This window comes from Patagioenas fasciata, chromosome 8 (assembly GCF_037038585.1).
Source record: "Patagioenas fasciata isolate bPatFas1 chromosome 8, bPatFas1.hap1, whole genome shotgun sequence".
Taxonomy (NCBI): Eukaryota; Metazoa; Chordata; class Aves; order Columbiformes; family Columbidae; genus Patagioenas; species Patagioenas fasciata.
Genome location: NC_092527.1, coordinates 11829190 through 11848374, shown reverse-complemented (window position 1 = coordinate 11848374; position 19185 = coordinate 11829190). Strand labels below are relative to the sequence as shown.

General features: G+C 39.6%; 1 protein-coding gene across 2 annotated transcripts in view; it reads right to left on the bottom strand.

Moving 5' to 3' along the window:
• FAM13C (family with sequence similarity 13 member C) overlaps window positions 1-18289 on the bottom strand; it is a 127386-nt gene extending 109097 nt beyond the window's left edge. For both annotated transcript variants that reach the window (XM_071811708.1, XM_071811709.1), the window contains exons 1-3: window positions 18127-18289; window positions 16231-16414; window positions 9406-9541 (exon numbers count right to left, since the gene is read on the bottom strand). In XM_071811708.1, the coding sequence (XP_071667809.1) occupies window positions 9406-9541; window positions 16231-16414; window positions 18127-18205 (399 nt within the window). In that variant the 5' untranslated portion in view covers window positions 18206-18289. The remainder of the gene's footprint in view (window positions 1-9405; window positions 9542-16230; window positions 16415-18126) is intronic.
• Window positions 18290-19185: the final 896 nt, after the last annotated feature.

The following is a 19185-nucleotide window of genomic DNA, read 5'->3' as shown; positions in this document are numbered from 1 at the left end:
TGGGGAAAGGGGAAAAATGATATACCTAAAGACCTTGTAGCAGTTCCAGAATTAACATTTTGTTCTGAGCGGAAGAGCTGCAACAGGGTGAGATGAGGACACCACTCTCAACTCTTCATTGAAGTGATTCGTAAGTTGATACCAAAGAATTAATTTATTATTCTATTTTCCACTACTAGGTTTTTTTTCTCCCTTTCAACCAATTGAAACGCCACAACTGAAGATCATACAGGGACAGCAGCAGCCCTTGAACTTTGAAGTTAGTTTTGATCAAAAAAAGAAATCTCATGCTATATAAAAATTTCAAAGAAGGGAACATTACATACTGTAAAATCTATTAAGTGGGAAGAAGTTGAAGAGATCCATCATTCCCCTCAGTATTCTTCGGAGCTGACCTGTCCTTTAATTGAAGTTACCATATCTGACTTTGAAGAGTTTCTTTTCCTTTTCTAGAGTGACGGTGGCAGTGTCAAGCTTCTCAAGAGAGACAGCTTAATAAGAATATAAAAAAATGCTGACACCCTCTTCTACACAGAAAGGTTTTTCATATTTTTTCTTTGATTTTTGACTCAATATGAACTTCTCTCTTTTAAAGAAATGAAGGAAGCTTCACTGGAGTAAAATGCAGCAACAGAGGTTTTTTTGTTTGGCTTTGGTTTTTGTTCGGTGTTGGTTTTGTTTGTGGGCATTTTTGTTTGGTTTTCTGTTTGTGTAGGGTGGTGTGGTTTGCCTGTGGGTTGTATGTTTTCTTATTTTCCATTGTGTTTTAGGAGATCCCTAAGCACACTTTTCCAAAACAGCATATCTGTGAATTTCAAGCATACAATGAATTAATCTGTTTCCTGTTTTGCTATAGACTTTAGAAATAAACAGACTTCACAAATAATGACAATTACATGGATGTAGATTTGCTATAGACATTAGAAACACAGACTTTATAAGGAATAACATTGTCACAGATCTGGATTTAGGTTGCATCTACTTACACTGTTTCTGGTCAGACAGCACAATAACTGTTTCTGTGTGAGTACAGGGGATAAGGAACATTGGAAAAGAAGTCAACGCTGTTTGCTGCTGCTAATAACTAACTCATGCTTCAGGCAGATCCAGAAGACTTTGTTTTAGCTGACATGCCTCCTAGAAGTACCTTTTTTTCTACAACTTGCAAGAAGAAAAGACTATTTTCTTTGTAACACACAAGTTAGTAAGGGCAGGTGAAAAGGCATGCACAGCTCACCCATTATCTAGAATACAGCAGCTTGCTGCTCTGACAACAGCTGTTTTCACAAGTTGCTTAAGCTTCTAACATGAACTGTGCTTATTGGTTGCAAAATGTAATTAGATAGATACAGCTCTTTACCGTTCCACAGACCCTTGAATATTAATTTCGAACACAGCTTATCATCCTTTTCTCCCACTGTCCGCCCAACCCAACCAGCATTTTGTTTAAGCATGTAAAGAATTACGGAATATAAATGATTAGCAAAATGGCTAGGAATTTGGTTAGACTAAACATTAAGACATGAAAGAAAGAGTTGGATAAGTAAAGCTGCAGACAAGATATTGAATCAAGGAAATGTTCTGTTCCTCATTCCTCGCAATTAAGAGGTAGACTGCCTGCTATACTTCCCTAGTGAAAATATGCAAAAGACAAACATTTTTAGAAGTATTGTATGGTTTTTGTGTTATAGTATGCTGGATATATCCAGATTCAACTCATTGTTTATTGTTGTTGCATAGTCCTATTTATAGGCCAATGAAAAAGATCAAAGCTCAAAGCTATCCATGTAATTCCCAAAGATCTTGAAAATAAAATTAGAGAGTAAAGAACTAAAATAGTATAAGTTAAATGAGTTCTAAACCATATTTTCTTCACTTGATCTCCACAGCAACTCTACAAAAATACTAAAGCCATCATACAAATACACTGGTAAAGAAAAAAGTTAGTTTGTTTGAGGGTTTTTTTTGTTTGTTGTTGTTTTGTTGTTAGGTTTTGTTTTCTTTTGTTTTTAAGTAACATTTTTTCTTCTAATGTAGTCCCATTCAGCTTAATCAGGTTTTTTTGGGGGGAAGGGGGGAAGAATATAGATTAAATACACAAAAATCCTAAAGCTAGAGAGCTTAGGATCTATAAATAACTCCCTACGTCATCTCCTGCTCTCCTCTACTTACAGTCATGTCCTTACCTTGTGTAGCTTCACCATTCCCCTGCCTGCAGGGTTTACACAGGGAACAGTCTTTCCCTGATCCACTGCCCAAGCCCCTCTCCTGCCTATGCCAGGCAGAGATCCCAGCTGCCCTCATCTTGGTGAACCTCTGCATCTTTCAGCCACTCCATGGTCAAGATGGAGGGGGCAGAATCCATTTTAATCTGTGCATTTGGCTCCCCACTCTGCCCTGCTCCCCACCCATGGATGCTGGCATGAGGAGCCTCCTGAAGTAATGGAAAGCTGAGCTCCTACTGCTGCTCTTGTGTGCAGCCCAGCAACACCAGCAACTCCCAGGCAAAGTTTCAGTCATGTACTGGAAGCAACACTGGATCAAACAGTAGCAGCCCCTCAAGTACTTCCTTGTCCTCCTAACAGCTTATGGAAAAATTCAGTCCTGAGCAGCATCCTTTAACATGATCGTCTCCAGGCACAGCTGACAACCCCACCGCTTGGCAGAACCAGCCTAAGGCCCACTCCAGCATTTCTGCACTAGACAGAATCCCTGTGTGCTCATCCGCAGTCCTCTGGGAACAGGGCAATGTCTAATTAAAGCAGACGGTCAGTGAAAATTCTAAGCTCAGAATTAAAGTTGTTGACAGAACCTCAGCCTCAAGTGTGCATGTAAATTACCAGCCACATAAGCCAACCTGTGTGTGCAAAGCCAAACTGAAATATTTGTTTAAATTAAAAATGGTCTTTGAACTGGATAGAAATGCATTTTTAAAAAGGCACATATGGAGGTGTTGTGTTTATTTGCTCTTATCAAAACTTTCTGAAGTATGTTTTTTCCATAATACCCTTACAGGTTTTTTTCCACTTATTCCTCCCCAATTTTCCTACAAATCCCTCTTTTATTTTTTGAGGAGTAAAATTTTGTATCAGTAAATCAAGACAACTTGGACTAAACTTTTCTAACCATGAGTCCTGGGGAACAGGTGCAGCACTCAACCTCACCCTAGATTTCAATTGTTTCTTATGTTTTTGGCTCACTAGCATTTGTGGTTTTATTACAGGCATATTTCAACCCTTTCTTTTTCATAGCAAAATAACAAGGTACCCAGTGTTTGGTTTCATAGTTCTGGAAACTATTTAGCAGAAATGCTGACTCATGAGCATGCATTTCCTTTTTTACTTGAAGAAAAGAAATTAAATACTGCAGACTCTGTTCTATAGCAAAACCCCAAATAAACCAGGAGAGGGTAAAACTGCATTATGCTACAACATACTAATATGCTTTCAAGATTCAGCCAAGCCTTTCTATACGCAATTACAATAAGTGCTAGCCCTATTCTCTCCTATATTCTTGTTTTAAGTACTCCAGCACATTTGCATCTTTGCTACAATAGGTGAAATAATGTAATTAAAGAGGAACAAAGCAGTCTAGAAATTGCTAGGGGCCAGGAGAGACAGCTTGAGGGGAATCTGTACGTTCAGAATATGTCTATCCACTGTTACACAGCTCTGCAACTAACTACAATTAAATGAAGTATAATTAACTGCAGTTAGATGAAGAATGGGATTTTCTTATTTTGATATTTCTTCTGACAGTGGATTTTTTTTTCCTCAGGTTTGTATTTTATTCTATATTTCTTGCCTACTTTTCTGAAAACATTTCCTGTTCCCATCCCTAATCTTGCACAAAATGATAAGCCACTAAGCATTTAAGATAATGTCTTCCCCCCCACTCCCTGCCCCACCGTGAAAGCCAATGACAAGTAAAAAGGCTGAAATATTTTAACGCTTCCGTATCACAAGCCTCTCAGTAAAAATACTTTTAACTTCCCAAAGGATGATTTTCCCAGCAAAGACTTCATTTCTGACATTGTTTTTTTAAAAAAAGCCCTGGTCATCTACAAACAAACCACATTGTTCATGTACATCAAAGAAAAGGAATACAAAAGTGGTAAGAGATTTTACTGGTAGTCCTACTGAGGTAAGGAAGGTGACACGAGCACAAAATAAAGGCAGTTTGTGTTTGATAGTGTTATGGAGCTGAATTCATACCCTTGCTTCATGCCTCTCTGATATCAGTAATTAGCTGATGAAGGAACAGGCTGATGTTCTTATACGTTACAAAAATAGAAATGTAATAAATAATTTTAAGATGGGTACTCAGAACATGTTAAATACTTATGTTCAAAGCAAAAACAGCTGAGGAGAGAGAGAGAACAATGCTGACCCCAAGTGGAAGAAAACACTGCTGGCTCCATCCTCTATTGCAACCTTGAGACGCCTGAAAATCTCAGTCACAAGTCTGAGCTTTAGATGGTGTGGTAATTATTTTTAACATCAGAGGAAGACCACACAGATTCTCTGAAAGCAGAAATCTGTGTTATCCTAATGTGTACACTAACTGATTAATTATAATCCTCTTCCTTGTAGTGTAGCTGATCTTAGTAAGCAAAGCAACCAGCTGCCTCTCTGAACACATCAGGTATTACTCTCCCTCACACACTGCAGATAAGACTTCTTAATCTGTAATCTACATACATTCTGTGAGCATGACTATGGTCGGAGCCTTTGAGATGCTCTGTTGACAGCCAAACTGAAACCGGGCATGCACAGACAAAGAAATAGCAAAAACAAGTGTCCACCAAGTTGTTTTTTGTACAGCATACCGCATTCAAAACACATTTTTCAAGCCAGGAAAGACCTGTATTAGTAACCAGTTTTAAAAAGACCTTCCCCTCTCACACACTTTCTATTATTATTGCATGACAGACAGTGATCAGTGTAATCAGCTGGTGTGATTGCCTGAGCTCTGTCCTTGTGTCATTGATTGCAGTAAGGAACCACAGGATTTCAGTTTGGCCAGTTCACCTCTTCTGTGCTCAGGCTGCTTATTACAGCAAAGCAGAGCTGACAGTGCTTCATGTGACAAAACTGGTTGCTGGCAAATCCACTAAGTCATAGAAAGGGGTTGAAGATTGACAGCAGTGTCCCAGGGCGCTTGTACAGCAAGTCCACAGAAACCCCCAGTGACGCCGAAGCAGACATTAAATCAGTGACATTCCCTCCACACCCTGCAGTTCCCTGAGAATGGAGAGCAGGCGTGCTTGGCGTTTCCAAGTTACAGATCTCTGGTACAAAGGAGAGTCTGCTGCAGATCACAAGCACAGCACAGAAAAACCACCTTGCTCTCTCCATATCCTATTCCCTCCACAGACAGGAAGAAAGGCTATGGCACTGAAGACCTTGGAGTAAAGAATACTCCAGCCAGATCCACTTGGGCTGTTTTGTCAGGCTTGCCTAAGGCTACAGGGGTTTTTATCAAATCCTTATGCCTACAGTTCGTAAAATACTTTGCACTGTTTATCCAGAAGAAATATATGCATCCTTAAAAACTTAGCCACATTTTTTATAGAGATCTAGGTCCTACTTTGGGTCTCAATGTATGGCATTTTTATCCAGTCTTCTGGCTTGGGCAGTACTCAAATACAAAATCAAAACATCATGTTTAATGAGGCCATGTTTTGCTAAATTTACAACAGTTAGGGAAAATAATTTTTCTGTGGAATGGGAAATAACATGAAGAATTCTTTCTATAATGTAACAGCAATCCCTACAGAAACATTGACAAATCTCCGGGCCATTCACATGATACACACAAAATTTGCTATGGTCACATCTAAACCAAACTAAAAGTTATCACTGTTAAGCTAAGCAAAAAATTAAAATGAAAGTTATCAAGATCTATACCAGGTTAAATTTCGGAAAAAATGTTAAGAGCCACAAATAGGAACTAGAACTATATTCCTCTGTTGAAGAAAAAACGTTTTGACAATTTAATCTAACCTGGAAATTCCAGTTTACTAAATCATGAGGTGACATCTGTTTGATTGCTTGTTTGTTCTGAAAGGTTCCAGCTAATTCCATGAGCATTGTCATGGGACTACTAAAGGAAAACAAATTATTGCTATCCTCCAAATTGAGGAGAGTCCATTTCGAAGACCACAATTCTTTTTTACAACAACTTCAGATGAGAGTGAGCACCGCATTTTTTCACAGAACAAGGTTAATGCGAAAACATCCATTTTGTGTTTGAAAAAGGTTAAAAACCAGAGACTGACAAAACTCTACAGACCACAAAAGCCTTCCCAACAAAGCCATAATTTGAGTAGATGAATTCTCCATTAAATATTTAGTTGCACTGTTCTGATCAATTCCAACCACACTGCAATTTCAGAAATTCTCTCTGAGTTATCTGTGGTCAACCTGCAGGTTCAGCTCCACTTTCCCAGCCCCTGGATCCCTGCAATCCCTTTATAATGGGCTTCCACAATTGTAGAGAGTAGCTAAGTGAGACCAAATCAATAGGCAGACCCTTCAGCCTTGCTACACATAGTATAGCTACACATAGTGTAGACTGCATAGACAGACAAAGGAAGAAAACAAGAAATGAGACTCATTTCCTCAGGGTGTAGGCTTTTTTCCTAATGAACCCCATGCTTTAATGGAGATACATGCAGTGGCTTGTACGCACCCACAAAGTCATGCTTCTGTTTGTTTGCAAGACAATGGTAGCGTTCATAATTCAGGAACGATTTATCTATGACTACTGTACAAAAAGAAATTATGAAAAAGCACTCTTGGAGTTGATGTAAAAAAATTTCCATATTCAACTTTTATCTAGAATGTGAGATTCAGAAACGATGAGGGTAAATAATGTGACAAATTGCTATCAGCAAGGTTTGGCTCATAATCTAATTACACTATAGAAGTTAAGCTAATCTTGTACATCTCAAACACAGCTAGTAAGACACTTCAGGTTAAACACAATTATCCAGAGAGGCCTCAGGTCAAAACAAACAGCAAAATGTCTAACATCTCTTCTTAAAGAATGGGTTAAGCCAAAAAGGAAAATCAGTTTAGTGCCAGCACAGTTTGTGAGCTAGGACAGAAGGTTACAGGACAGCCTTAAATGCGAATGGACTCGCACAATAAAGGTGAATTAAAAAAAATAGAAGGGGCAAACTTATTGTCAGGACTTTATAGCATTACTACCCTGTTTTAAGAAAAAAAAAACATACTTATGCAACGGTCAGGAAAAAAAAAGGACAAGTTGGAATACATAGCTTGGATGTATCTCTTGGATAGATCTTTTGAACAACTATCTTCAGATAGAATAGGTGGTTGTGAACAGTCTACTATCCATCCCAAGGTAATACAGTGTGTTTCAAAAAGACAGACCCAATTGCAGAGATATAGTGTTTCCAAACTGGGTCCATCTCTTATAAACGTCCTGTAGTTCTGAACTATTAGACCAGGTTCTTTCAAAAATCTTGTAAATTCTTCTCCCAGTCTGAATCAGCCTGCAGACGCAGAGTAAGTAGGATGACTCCTGGCACTTCGAGATACTAAGAGCTCTGCTCAGGAACAATCAGTCTTGCCTATCAGCCCACAAACAACACAACTGAAGGTTAAGCCGCTGTCAGCTGTATGGCCTGCCTGCCAGATCGGTATGACTTCGATTTGTTAAAGCTCAATTAATTAGGATAACATATAATGTTGAAATGGGAAAAAAAAAAAAAAAAAAGGCACTCCAACAACAACAAAAATCACTGGAATTAAGTTGTCCAAAGGCAAGTATCTGTATAAATGCTTTAAGTTATTTCATAAGAAACAGCCAATAAAAGCAAATTTCATTTCCAGGAAGCAACAAGGGATTGGAGCCAGGTTTGCCATTTCACTTTTTGCTTGCTTTGCTGGAACTAGAACATGCGCTTTTAATATGTTTAGTTTGTAAACCTAACTTTGATGTTTCCAGTTTAGTGGACTTTGAACAATTGCTATATTATGAAAGATGAAGGGTACCTATTCAATGTGCTGGGTTTCCTGCCAGAAATTACAAAAACAAGATCAGCCACAGAATACTGAATTCCCTTCTCACCCACAGATGGGAATTCTTTCACAAGCTTACCTCAGAGCAGGAGAGCGCCTCATGGCTGTGCCTCGTCTGAGGTTTTATTGAAGAACTTGAAAGGATCTTTTCAGCAGAATTCTTTCCCACATCACCACAATCCCAGACAGACTGTGACATTTTGCAGAATTACAGGGAGTGAAGTTGCTTCTAAAACAAAAGCACTGCAATAGAAAGCCAGGTTTCCTGGCTTCTCTAATACCTTTCCAATTTCCTTTAGCTGCTGACTCTTCTTCTAGTTTTACAAGCAGAAGCAGACATAGTAGAATAACTAATATTTTGATCTCATGCATGCACATTTGAGTACAGGTTGCAGGAATTCTAAATTGTGGTAGCAACATGGGACAACTTCAGAGAGTAAGAAAACTTGGAGGTGTGGGCTCCAACACTGTCATTTTGTGAAACAATCAAAGTCTTAGATTTGGGGCCCTGTCCTGTGACATATCAAGGTATTCTGCTCTCTGTACCTTTTTATTAGAAGTCTGCTGGTTTTCCTTAACAGACACACTCAGAGAAAGAAGCCAGGAAATGAAGGAGTCACAGATCTACAGTTACATGAAATGCAAATCCCTTTTGTAATACTTCACCTGATCTGGCACAGTTATCAGTCTAGTCATGAACTGCAAGGATGTGTGGCAACTGCATGGTGCAGTATTAAACTGTAGATTTTGCTACAACATTTCCTCCATGTCTTTTTCTAAAAATCAGTTTCAAGTTAAGCAGCAGTGATACATCACATGATAAACTGAAAACAAGACTTAGATTGACCCTCTCCCTTAAGCCGCATGTGTCTATCATGTTTCTTCCACCAGGAGGTTTTTGACAAAACGGGCAAAGTATTAATACTAACAATGTTTTAGAAAATAATATGCCCAAGAAGAGGATGAAACATACATAGTGCGTTCTGGAAAGGTGAAAGAGTTTCACCCTTCTGGTTTTGCTTTCCTGCATCACCAATGTGTAGTCAAACACAGAAATGCTTCAGCAGAGGAAAAGTCCAATGGCTTTGATCTAACTAAGCTCAGCATTAAGACATTTCAAGTGGAAGAACTTGGAATTTTATTCTTGACCTTTTGCTTTGCACTTGCCTTTTTTTCAAAGCCAGAATTTTAAACACTAATGTTCCTCTCTAGCTTAGACATATGATTAATATCTAAATTGCCGACAACAAACTATAGCCATTAATTACACTATGTATTAGCACATATGCTTCCATTTCCAACCTAATGCATCACTTTTGATTACTTGCTGAATCAGTCAACATAACTTTCTTACCTGAAGGCCACTTGCTTGTCTCTGTGAGAAACAAGGGTTCTGGTCAACAAAAAGCATCTCATGGTGCTGAAGCAAATACAGCAGGAAGCCATTGTAAAGCCTTTGCTCTTCACAAGCCAAGGGACCAACAGGGACCCTAAGGGAAGAGGAGATGGATTAAGTTTAGAAGCTCTCAGATTAAAGGTTGGTGATAAGCCACACATGGAGGCCCTCAGTACCCAAGATAATTCACCAAAGCAACCAGTTGGGCAATTGGATAAAACAGAGTTCCAGCTTCATTTCCAACAAGCAATCATTGGGACAGGGACAAATTTAACTTGGTGGTTTCACAGCACTGGGAGCCTCACAGTGGCAGAGCCCCAGTTTGCTGCAACAGTTCACAACACAATGAATCTTGGAGGCAGCACAGCAAAATACCTAGAACCTGGCAGTAACTCAGACACGAACTTCATAATATCAAGGATGAAGGGGACAAAAAAAGCCTCAGAAATCTGCCATCACTCACTGGTATTGGGGCTGGAAGAGAGTAGTTTTGTTCTCGCTTAGTTTGTGAAGGTTAAATTTTATGGCTAGAATATCTTTTCACCAGAACTACCTGGAAAAACAACAGCAAAAACACACACACCCTCAACAATAAAAAGAAGAAGAAAACACCATACACCTCAGATACATAATGCAGTGTAACTTCTGGGTGCTTCCATTAAGAGGTTGGGTTTGGTTGGCTTTTTCTTTCTGTCCTGTTTTTTTTTTTTCTTCTAAATAAATATCCGTTGAACTTGTACTATCAACACAAGTAGACTAAGATGGAATAATTTAATTAAAGTCAATGAATTCTTTGTATGGAATTCTAACCTTATTCCCTGAAGGAACGGTGTATTCCACCTGTGAACTATTTGAAGCTTGGAGAACATTTATATAAATGACATTGCCTTAATCCAGCTCCTCCAGCCATGCTGCACCAAGTCAGTTCCACCCAGCACAGTATTAATATTTTAACAAGAAATTCATAAACTCTGTGGAGACATACACACACCAGTCTTCTGTTCGCCAAATCACTACATTCATCATTCAGTTGTGACTGTAAAGTACAAATATACACACTGGGCACAGTCCAGTTGTTTTCATTCACATTCTTTTGTAAACTTACTGTTGTTTCTTTGAAAATTTGAGTTTGAGCTCCTTTCAAAAGAAGATGCTTTGAGCAGAGTTATAGCCAAGGTACAACGGACAGAATTAGAGGATAAACTATTGTATCCTCATTTACTTCTTTAAGGTTGACTAAAATTTCTCCTTCTTAGATTCCTATTCATCTCAGGACAGGCTCAGTTTCTCCACAAAAAACAAGCCTGCTTGTAAAACCTGGTTGACCGACCAACAGCCTTTTCTGCATACAACAATCCTAAGAGATTATTCATTGTGTACCCAAACATTAACACCCTCAACTCACAAGCCATTCATGCAATCCTTTTAGTCCCTTGCCTTCTTTGACGTATATTCCCAAATCCATCTGTACCAGCTGTTAACTCCTTGCTAGCAAAGGACACTCTACAAGTTGTTCACAAAGATAAACATCTCTCACCCTACTTACGAGGTCCAACCTTCCTTTACTACCAGCCTATGTTTTGGGTGCCCAGCTCTAATTTCATCTTAAATCTTATCTGTACTCTGCGATGTGACCCTGCAGCTGACTCCAAATATCAATGTCTGCTCATCTGCAGATATTCACAGGTGGCAACAGAGGTGCACTCCACATACAGAAAATACATTTTCAGTTTTCTCTGCAGGCACCTTTCACAATTATTTCAATTCATTTTCTAAAATAATCACTTCCTGCCTCTTCAGATACTTCTGCTGCTAGTGGAAACTTTATTATTGGGCTGATAATAGGGAAACCACACTGCTAAATCCAGGAATGTTTCTAGGAAGAGCACAGCTGCTGAACTGTACTTTCCACTTCATCATAAAAGCTCTGTAATCAGTTGTAGTGCAAATAAAACACAGGAAAACTCTCACTGCAGATAAGAAACTATTAAAACTTGATCATAAGGAATAAGCTACTGGTTCCCCGAGCTCAAGCCTTTCAAAGTTGCTTTGTCACAAAGTGCAAGCTAGAAAATCCATAGAGTTCCTTGCTTTGGCTTTGTTCGGGACGTCTGCCAAGGTTCCCTGCCAGCAGAGGCTTGCTGCAAATTTACAGAAAGAATGAGTCAAAGGGAGTAGAAGCAAACAGCTGGCTGGCCAGCATCCTTGTGCACTCACATAAGAATCACTTGTGAAGGGTGGTGGCAGAAATTTCTTCACCAAGATGAGGCATAAAAAAGCACCCATAGAAATTAAAGTAACATCAGTGGAGTCGCCAATAAAAGTGAAGCAGCACATTATCCTCCACATTCACAGAGACAAGAAGGACATGAAACAGCTCAGAAGAAGAAGGATGAATGGCAGAAAAAAGATAAATACTTCAGAGGATGAGTAGAAACAAAAAAAAAAAAATCAAATCAACATTACAAGTTGAGAGAGGAGTGGAGCTTAGCAAAGAAAGTCTAGAGAGTAGCCAGCCTGATACTTTACCTACAAGTTATGCTTATAGTTCCCTTAGCTACAAGGAGGTGAGGACACAAAAGCTGCATCATGCAGACTGAAGTCTCAAAAGATAAGAAACAGATGTCAGGGTCAAAAATCTAAAAGAAAAGCAAAGTGAAAGGTGTTGGTGGAGCAACTTATTATTAGTGAAGATAGCTGTGGCAGAATGCAAACCCCCCTTTCTCCCCTTCCCTCCTTCATCATGGAAGGAGTAGGCACATCCCCCTCTCTCTCTAGGTGAGGCTAACAGTTTCTTCTGTTTGGCCCCAGAGCACCCTGGCCAGGGCCATTAGGAGAAGGGATTGCCGAGGCGCCAGTGAGCCGCTGGGCACCTGTGACCAGTGTGAGGGATGTTTGGAGGCTTCAGGGGCACCCCACACACGGTGTGGGGGTGCAGAGAAGCTTCTAGAATGCCTACAGTCAGGTCTGATCAGCCAGTATAAAAACGGGACTCTCTCGTCGAGACTGGGCCCATTGTCGCCGGTCTCTTTGAGCACGAGGAAGATGCTGCTGCCGAGAGCCTCCCTCCCCGGGATGGAGACTCCGCTTGCCTTGCCGCCACGGTTGTGAGTAAAACTACTTGCAGGATTGCGAGTATATTTATCCTTTCCGTGCACATATGCACGTGTAACTTCCCGTGCTTAATACCAGCACGTATAAAATTATTTCCTCGCACAATCGCGAGTGTATTTTCCTCCCGTGCTTCCATATAAGCACGTGTAGTATTCTGTGCATATTTGCACGTGTAAGTAAATTAACCCTCGCAGGATTGCGAGTGTATTATAAATTTACCCTCGCACAATCGCGAGCGTACACTTTTCGTACTCACTACAAGTACCTATATCTCTAAGAATAATCCCACACCATGTTCAGGCAAGCGTGTACTCCTCTGGGACTCAGGGGCGGTTCCGGCATTGTTTTGGGTGAAGCCACGTGCATGCACACTGTGGACCTCCTGTTGTACTAGTTGCTGCCCCTTAATAATTTTCCTCAACTGATACCCAAACCTATATTTAAGTCACTTTTGGAGTGCTAAAACCCTGTTTCTCACCGGTTTAATAAAAGTTGTTTTGGACCCTGTTGTCCCTTGAACTAGCCTCGGGGTGCCTCCGTGACAATAGCTTAACATAGTCTCATGGGGAAAAAAAAAAGCATGAAGGAGGAAGGTCAGCAGAAAAATAAGAGGTGGTTTGCAAAGGATGCTATGGTAAAATTAAAACATTTACTCAGTTCTGCCTTTTCTGAAACATACCTTTTTTTATTTACGCTTTTGGCCCCACCACCTGAACAGGAAGCATATATACTAAAAATATAATAGAATTCTTCCAATATTAAGATGGTTTTAGTCAAATATTCAATATAAACAGCATTAAAGACACTGCAACAGATTAAAAACAGAGAAGAGACAGATTCTTTAAATTCAGTTTTTACACAAACAGTGATATTAGTTTCCTAGCATTTAAATTTGATTATAGTAGGAGTTTTCTGGGACCTTGTAACTAGAGTTCCAATATGATACCTGTGCTAGGGTTCATATTTTTTGTGTTGCAATTACCATAGTTACTAATTGTGAAGTATATGCAGTTTAGGCTGCCAAGGTATAATGAGCAGCAAAACTTATACTCTAATTTTGTGTCCCCAAGGCCCATATGTGTTCCATGTTCCAACTACTGAATATTCCAACTCAGACACTTCAGTGAAACCATAAGTATGTCAGGTCTCCACAAATAAAAGTGTCAACAGATTGAAGCAGGTGGTGATCATAGACAGAATTTATACTTGAATATAAATAGTTCAAAAATTTAAAGTAAAAAAAAGCTTGCAAACAACCTAGTTTACTTGTTTAATGCCAAAGAAGAAAGAAGTAATTGCACAAAAACGCAGATTGGCAGAACAGTTTTAACACCTGCAATGATTTAGTGCCACAAGTGGAGCTGACATTACATCCAGAAGCTATTTCCACCAATCACATGGGGTATACACTTCTGCAGATTAGATCTAGACTTGTTTTTCTCCATGACCTTCACATTCTGACTGAAAATCTATAGGAAGTACTACCCAACATGTCTCACTTTCCAATGAATCTACACTGCCTGTCAAATGTTTCATAATGTGGCAGCTAATTGCACTAATGCTTGCTCTGAAAGACATAAAGGATATTTATGACTTTATTCCCTCTGTCAGCATGTATGGTTTGCCACATTAGACTACGTATAATTTTGCTGCTGTACAGGACAATACAGATGGCTTATTCTGAAACGTTTGAGGCCTCAGGTCACTCAGCAGGAAATGGCACAGCAATCCCAATGAGAGAAAACACCAGTTGTCAGGCTCTCCTCTCTGCTCAACTATCAAAAAGCTGAGTTTTCATAATCCTGGAATGTAACCCTCTAAGGACAGCATTAGCGATACACTTTACCAAAAAGTGAGCTCCAGACTTACTGGTTTCTCTCTTGGAGCTGGTGAGATCAGAATGACTGTAAGAAGCTGGAGTTAATGTTCATAGAGCAGATATACTTCTATTTATGTCAGCTGTGTTGGCTTGACAAGCAACCGTCAGGGAAACCCGACGCTCATCGTTTTCAAGGCTCTGCAGGCAGGTCATTGCCACAAGCATTTAGTTTAGCACTGAGTGTACTTTAAAACCCAGACAGAGGGGCATGTTCAGAAGCAGCTGGAACATCTCCCAAAACAGAGAGGAATGCTTAAAAACTGAAAGAGCTCATCAATAAGGCAGCCTACTGGATTCTTCTGTGCAGATACAGAAATCAGTGGGCACGCATTCAGACAATTTGAGAACAGAGATAAAGGAATAAAATGAAATATTCTTGTGGCAGGTAAGAAAATATTCTGATGGCAGAAGAGCGACAGTCAGTGCAGTCCTTGTTGAGTTAGTGTGGAGGTCAAGGGATAGATTCTTAATCAAGGTCTTTTAGTATCAGCCTTTTACAGATTTATAAGTATCACCACATGACTAATCCAGACACTGTCAAGTATACCTCAGCTGTCTATACTAATTTACTAATTTTAGCATGCAAATATTAAGGAACTTTGCGTTTGGATGCAGAACTGTTTTGTTCCATCACTGAGTATCCCCCATGGTGAAGCCTGTTCTCACAGGAGTGAGCAGCATAGCACCTACCACACTGCATGCTGTTAGATTCTTTCCCCTGGCTGTACTTTTGCTGAATTAAGAGCCCATTTACTTATATCTTCTCCAAGAGTTACATGTTGGTACATCTGGTGATAAGCCCACAGAGCAGGTAAACAGACACAAACAGATCTATGGAAACGGCAGCAGGGGTTAAGAATGCAGTTACCCGAAACAAAGACTATAATTGATTTTTAATATGATTGGTACTAATTTTGCTGAATATATATTTTTAATAACCTACTTGGCTCATTATACATAAAAGTTAAGAATAATAATGCTTTTCTTACTACATATGAATTGTTAACATATACATTTTGTACAGTGGCATTGGCTTATAGTTCACATTAAACTGAAATAGCTACGTTCCACTAAAAAGTTTACAATTTGTAAGACAGGTATAAATATTCTAACATCCTCTAGTGTCAACATGCAGGAGAGCACAAAGAACTAAATCCCTCCAGCTTCACTGGAAAATCCTTCATTATCAAACCACTCTATGCTGTTCCTTCTCAACACCTTGACTTGCATGACACGGGCCCTCCCACCTTTTATTTTTTGGCATTCAGCTACGCATCCACTCACCATCATCCTCAACATCTCTAGGTTCAGCCAAGCACTTACTGCTTACAAGTTCAGCTGGCCTCTGCTTGGTTGCCAACTTGCATTTTAGTGGTAAGGGCAGATGAGTTATTTCTCTTTCCTGAGAGAGGAGATTCCTTTCTCTGATGTCCAACATTAGAGTCATCCTTAGCTTTTCAGAATCAAGGCTAACAACCAAGTAGCCTCCACAGTCAGCACTAGCTTGGCTAAGAAAAGAGGAGTAGTTCTCATTAAACAGCTCTGCCTCCCTCGTGCCTTTTCTCTACAGATCGTTTCTTACTTCACGCTGGTCCTATAGAGTCAGTGCCTAGAAGAATGAAGGTGGTCAACCAGTTCAAAATCTGTCACACTGGCCCATAATATACTATACGAACATTTAACTTTCAAAATGCTGCAATTATTATTGGACATACAGATATGACAGAAAGCCTTATTGTGAAGCGCAATCTAGTAGTACTATTTAAGGCAGCTAAATAGAGAGTACTCACCTGAACAGAGCAGGTCCAAACACAATGGCTAGGTTTTCCAGAGTCATGAAATTAACTGCGCTGTATGTTGCTATCTTTAACAGGAAAGCAGACAGGAACTGAAGAAGGTTTTGATGGGCTTTGGGCAGCCCACTGAGCAACTGTCTCAGGGTCTCTATGCATTCTGTTGTGTGGATTTTGTGCTCTGGGGAGGGGAAAAAAAAATTAACAGTTATTCCTAGTAATAACATAATTCCATAATAAACATTATTATAGATCTGAGAAAGAAGAAAGGTGTTAAAATATATTAGAATAAAGAATAAATACGTCCTAAACAAATAAGTTGTACACTGAATTTTGACAGTGTTCACATATTAATATTTAAATACCATGGATTTTCCAGATATTAAATTTTATATACACTGTTTCTGCTATTATTCTTGTTATGACAGAATCATCTAGCACTTGCTGCTTTTTAATGGAATTGCAGGCAGCAGTCACATACCTGTATCCTTAAAGCTGCCTTTAAAGATGATACAAGACTGTCAGCCTTGACTCTCCCCAGAGATCTTACACATGTTGTATGATTCTCCTTAAGAGGAATAAGAAATTGTACCCTTTTGGTCCACATCATCTTTATTTCCTGACTAATTTGTACCTCTCAGTCTCTAAACAGTTTTGCTCTATAAATATGCAAGTGTAGTTACACAGAGATGCTTAAAAAATCTAAATTGGGTATACTTAGTATTTTCTCGGTTCTCATTCGTCAAAGAAGAGCTACAAGGCAGAAAAAGGGTTCACAAACAACTCAATTTAATCACCAGTTCAGAATTAGTAAAATAAAGTCTCCTGGTCATTAGAACTGAGGTGACAGTACTGCTCAATTACTGATAGCTGGTGCTCAAGTTCTCCATAGATCACAAGGACACATCTGTGTAGCTTTGACATTGTGAATAGCAAATCCTGCCCTAAAGGATTTTAGCCCTAAAAAATGCATTTCATAAAGGCCAAGGCCTATGGTGCTCAACCTATTAATGACAGACATGGAAAAGGGGCTCGGGGGGCAGGAGGAAAGAACAGCAAGACTGTTCAAGGTAGTCAAAACAAAGTACCTGCAAAAAAGCTGTAGATCTTTCAGCATAGACTTTCATAGTTCACAAAAGGGATTTTTTTTTTTCTGGTAAGCACATACATAACAGCACTTAGCAGATGAAGCTTGAACAAAAGCAACTTACAATCTAACCCACAAACCCCACCTATTTGTATGCAAACACCTGAATTAGTTATTGCTGAAAATCACTGGTCAGAATAGTCTGAACACATTAGCTCAGCCACTACAGACATGAATCAGGCATTAGACAGACTGTTGCTCTACATGTTCATCTTGGCTTTGCATCTTGAATGCTTCATGCTGCTCTACACGCTGCTGTCCAAGAAGACTATAAGAAAACTAGCAAAAAGTACTAAATGGGAACCAGGATGTACAAAAAGACTCCTGTATAAGGGAAAGTTAAATACAGAAAGAGGCTTCACCTTAGAAAAGAGAGAATTGAGACAGTGGTTATATAAATGCAGAAACAGCATTATGATGGTGATTAGATTAAAAATAAAAATGTTAACTAAGTAATGAGTAAGGTATCCAATTCAAAAAGAAAGCATGTTGATGATGTACTTTCTCAAAGAATACAGGATTGGATTGCAGAATGCCTTGCCACGGGATGTTGGGGAGTCCAAAAGCCTTCACGAATTCAAAAAAATACTGTAGACAAGATAGACTAGTCCATCAAAAGCAATTAAACATCAGTCTTTGGTTAAGAAAACTTAAATCCTTGCTTACAGAAAAGTGCAATGAACACATACATAATCTACTAATGTTAGAGAAGCTTGACAGAAGCTTAGAAGGTGCTGGTTCTGTACCTTGGAAAGCTTTTAGCAAGCCAGAACAGATGTCATCTGGAAAAACAGCCACTGGCAGTTCTTTCAGAAAGAGTTTCATGAGACTGGCCACAGAATCAACATCTCCATCATTAATAAGGTCTACTTTTTCTCCTTGGTTGTATTTCTGCTTCAATTCCTTGATTTTATTTACTGAGCCACTGACTCGAAATATACCAACGTGCTCCAGACCTGTGTAAGAAGAAATACCAAACAGTAAGCAATGGTTGCATTACTATACCCATGTGATGAGAATTGGTTCTCAGAAACAAAAAAATCCTCTAAGAAAGCAAAGTAATTGTAAAAACAGACTTTTCAGCAGTTAGAGCTGAAAAGTACAGCTTAAAGAAAGAATAACCGTTTTCAGAGACCAAACACAGAAAACACCAACTTACCAAACTCTTCTAGGTATTCTGCCATCTGTGTCACAACAAAAGGAACTCCACATTCTGTTGCATCCTGTACGAGGGTTTCCAGAGGAACACCAAATGTGCTTCTTTCTCTGCTTAACTGTAGATCTGGTGAGACTTTATTTATTGTGTGCCTGACTTGAACAGAAGATAATGATTTCTGGGGAATAAAAACAGGCAAGTGATAAGCAGAAACTGGTTGTATGGGGATATAGCGGAAGATTTGGCGAGGAGGTTAGTTAAATGTAAATACGCTCAAGTGACTTGCACCTGTCTGTAGAACAAGCACACACATCACACTAATTGTCTTACAGACCTTGTGTGCTTGATGAGTAGAAGCTCTGTGTTAGATAACACAGGCCTGGGAGAAACTCTGGGCACCTTATCACTGTGTCTGAGATTCCTGCTTTGTTGTGAGAAAGAGCGGGAGGCTGCGCCTGCCTGAAGCCTTGAAATACAGGCGAGCTCAGCAGGCCCAGCGATCTTCCAGCAGGGCTGAACTGACCAGCGCCTGCGTCCCCGTTTGTGTCACCTCTGCCTGGGAGCTCAGGTGTGGCTTCGGAGATCCCCCAGTAGAGAGGTAACTAAAATAAAACTTGCTCTTTGCAAATGCATCCGTGGCCTCTGGCTC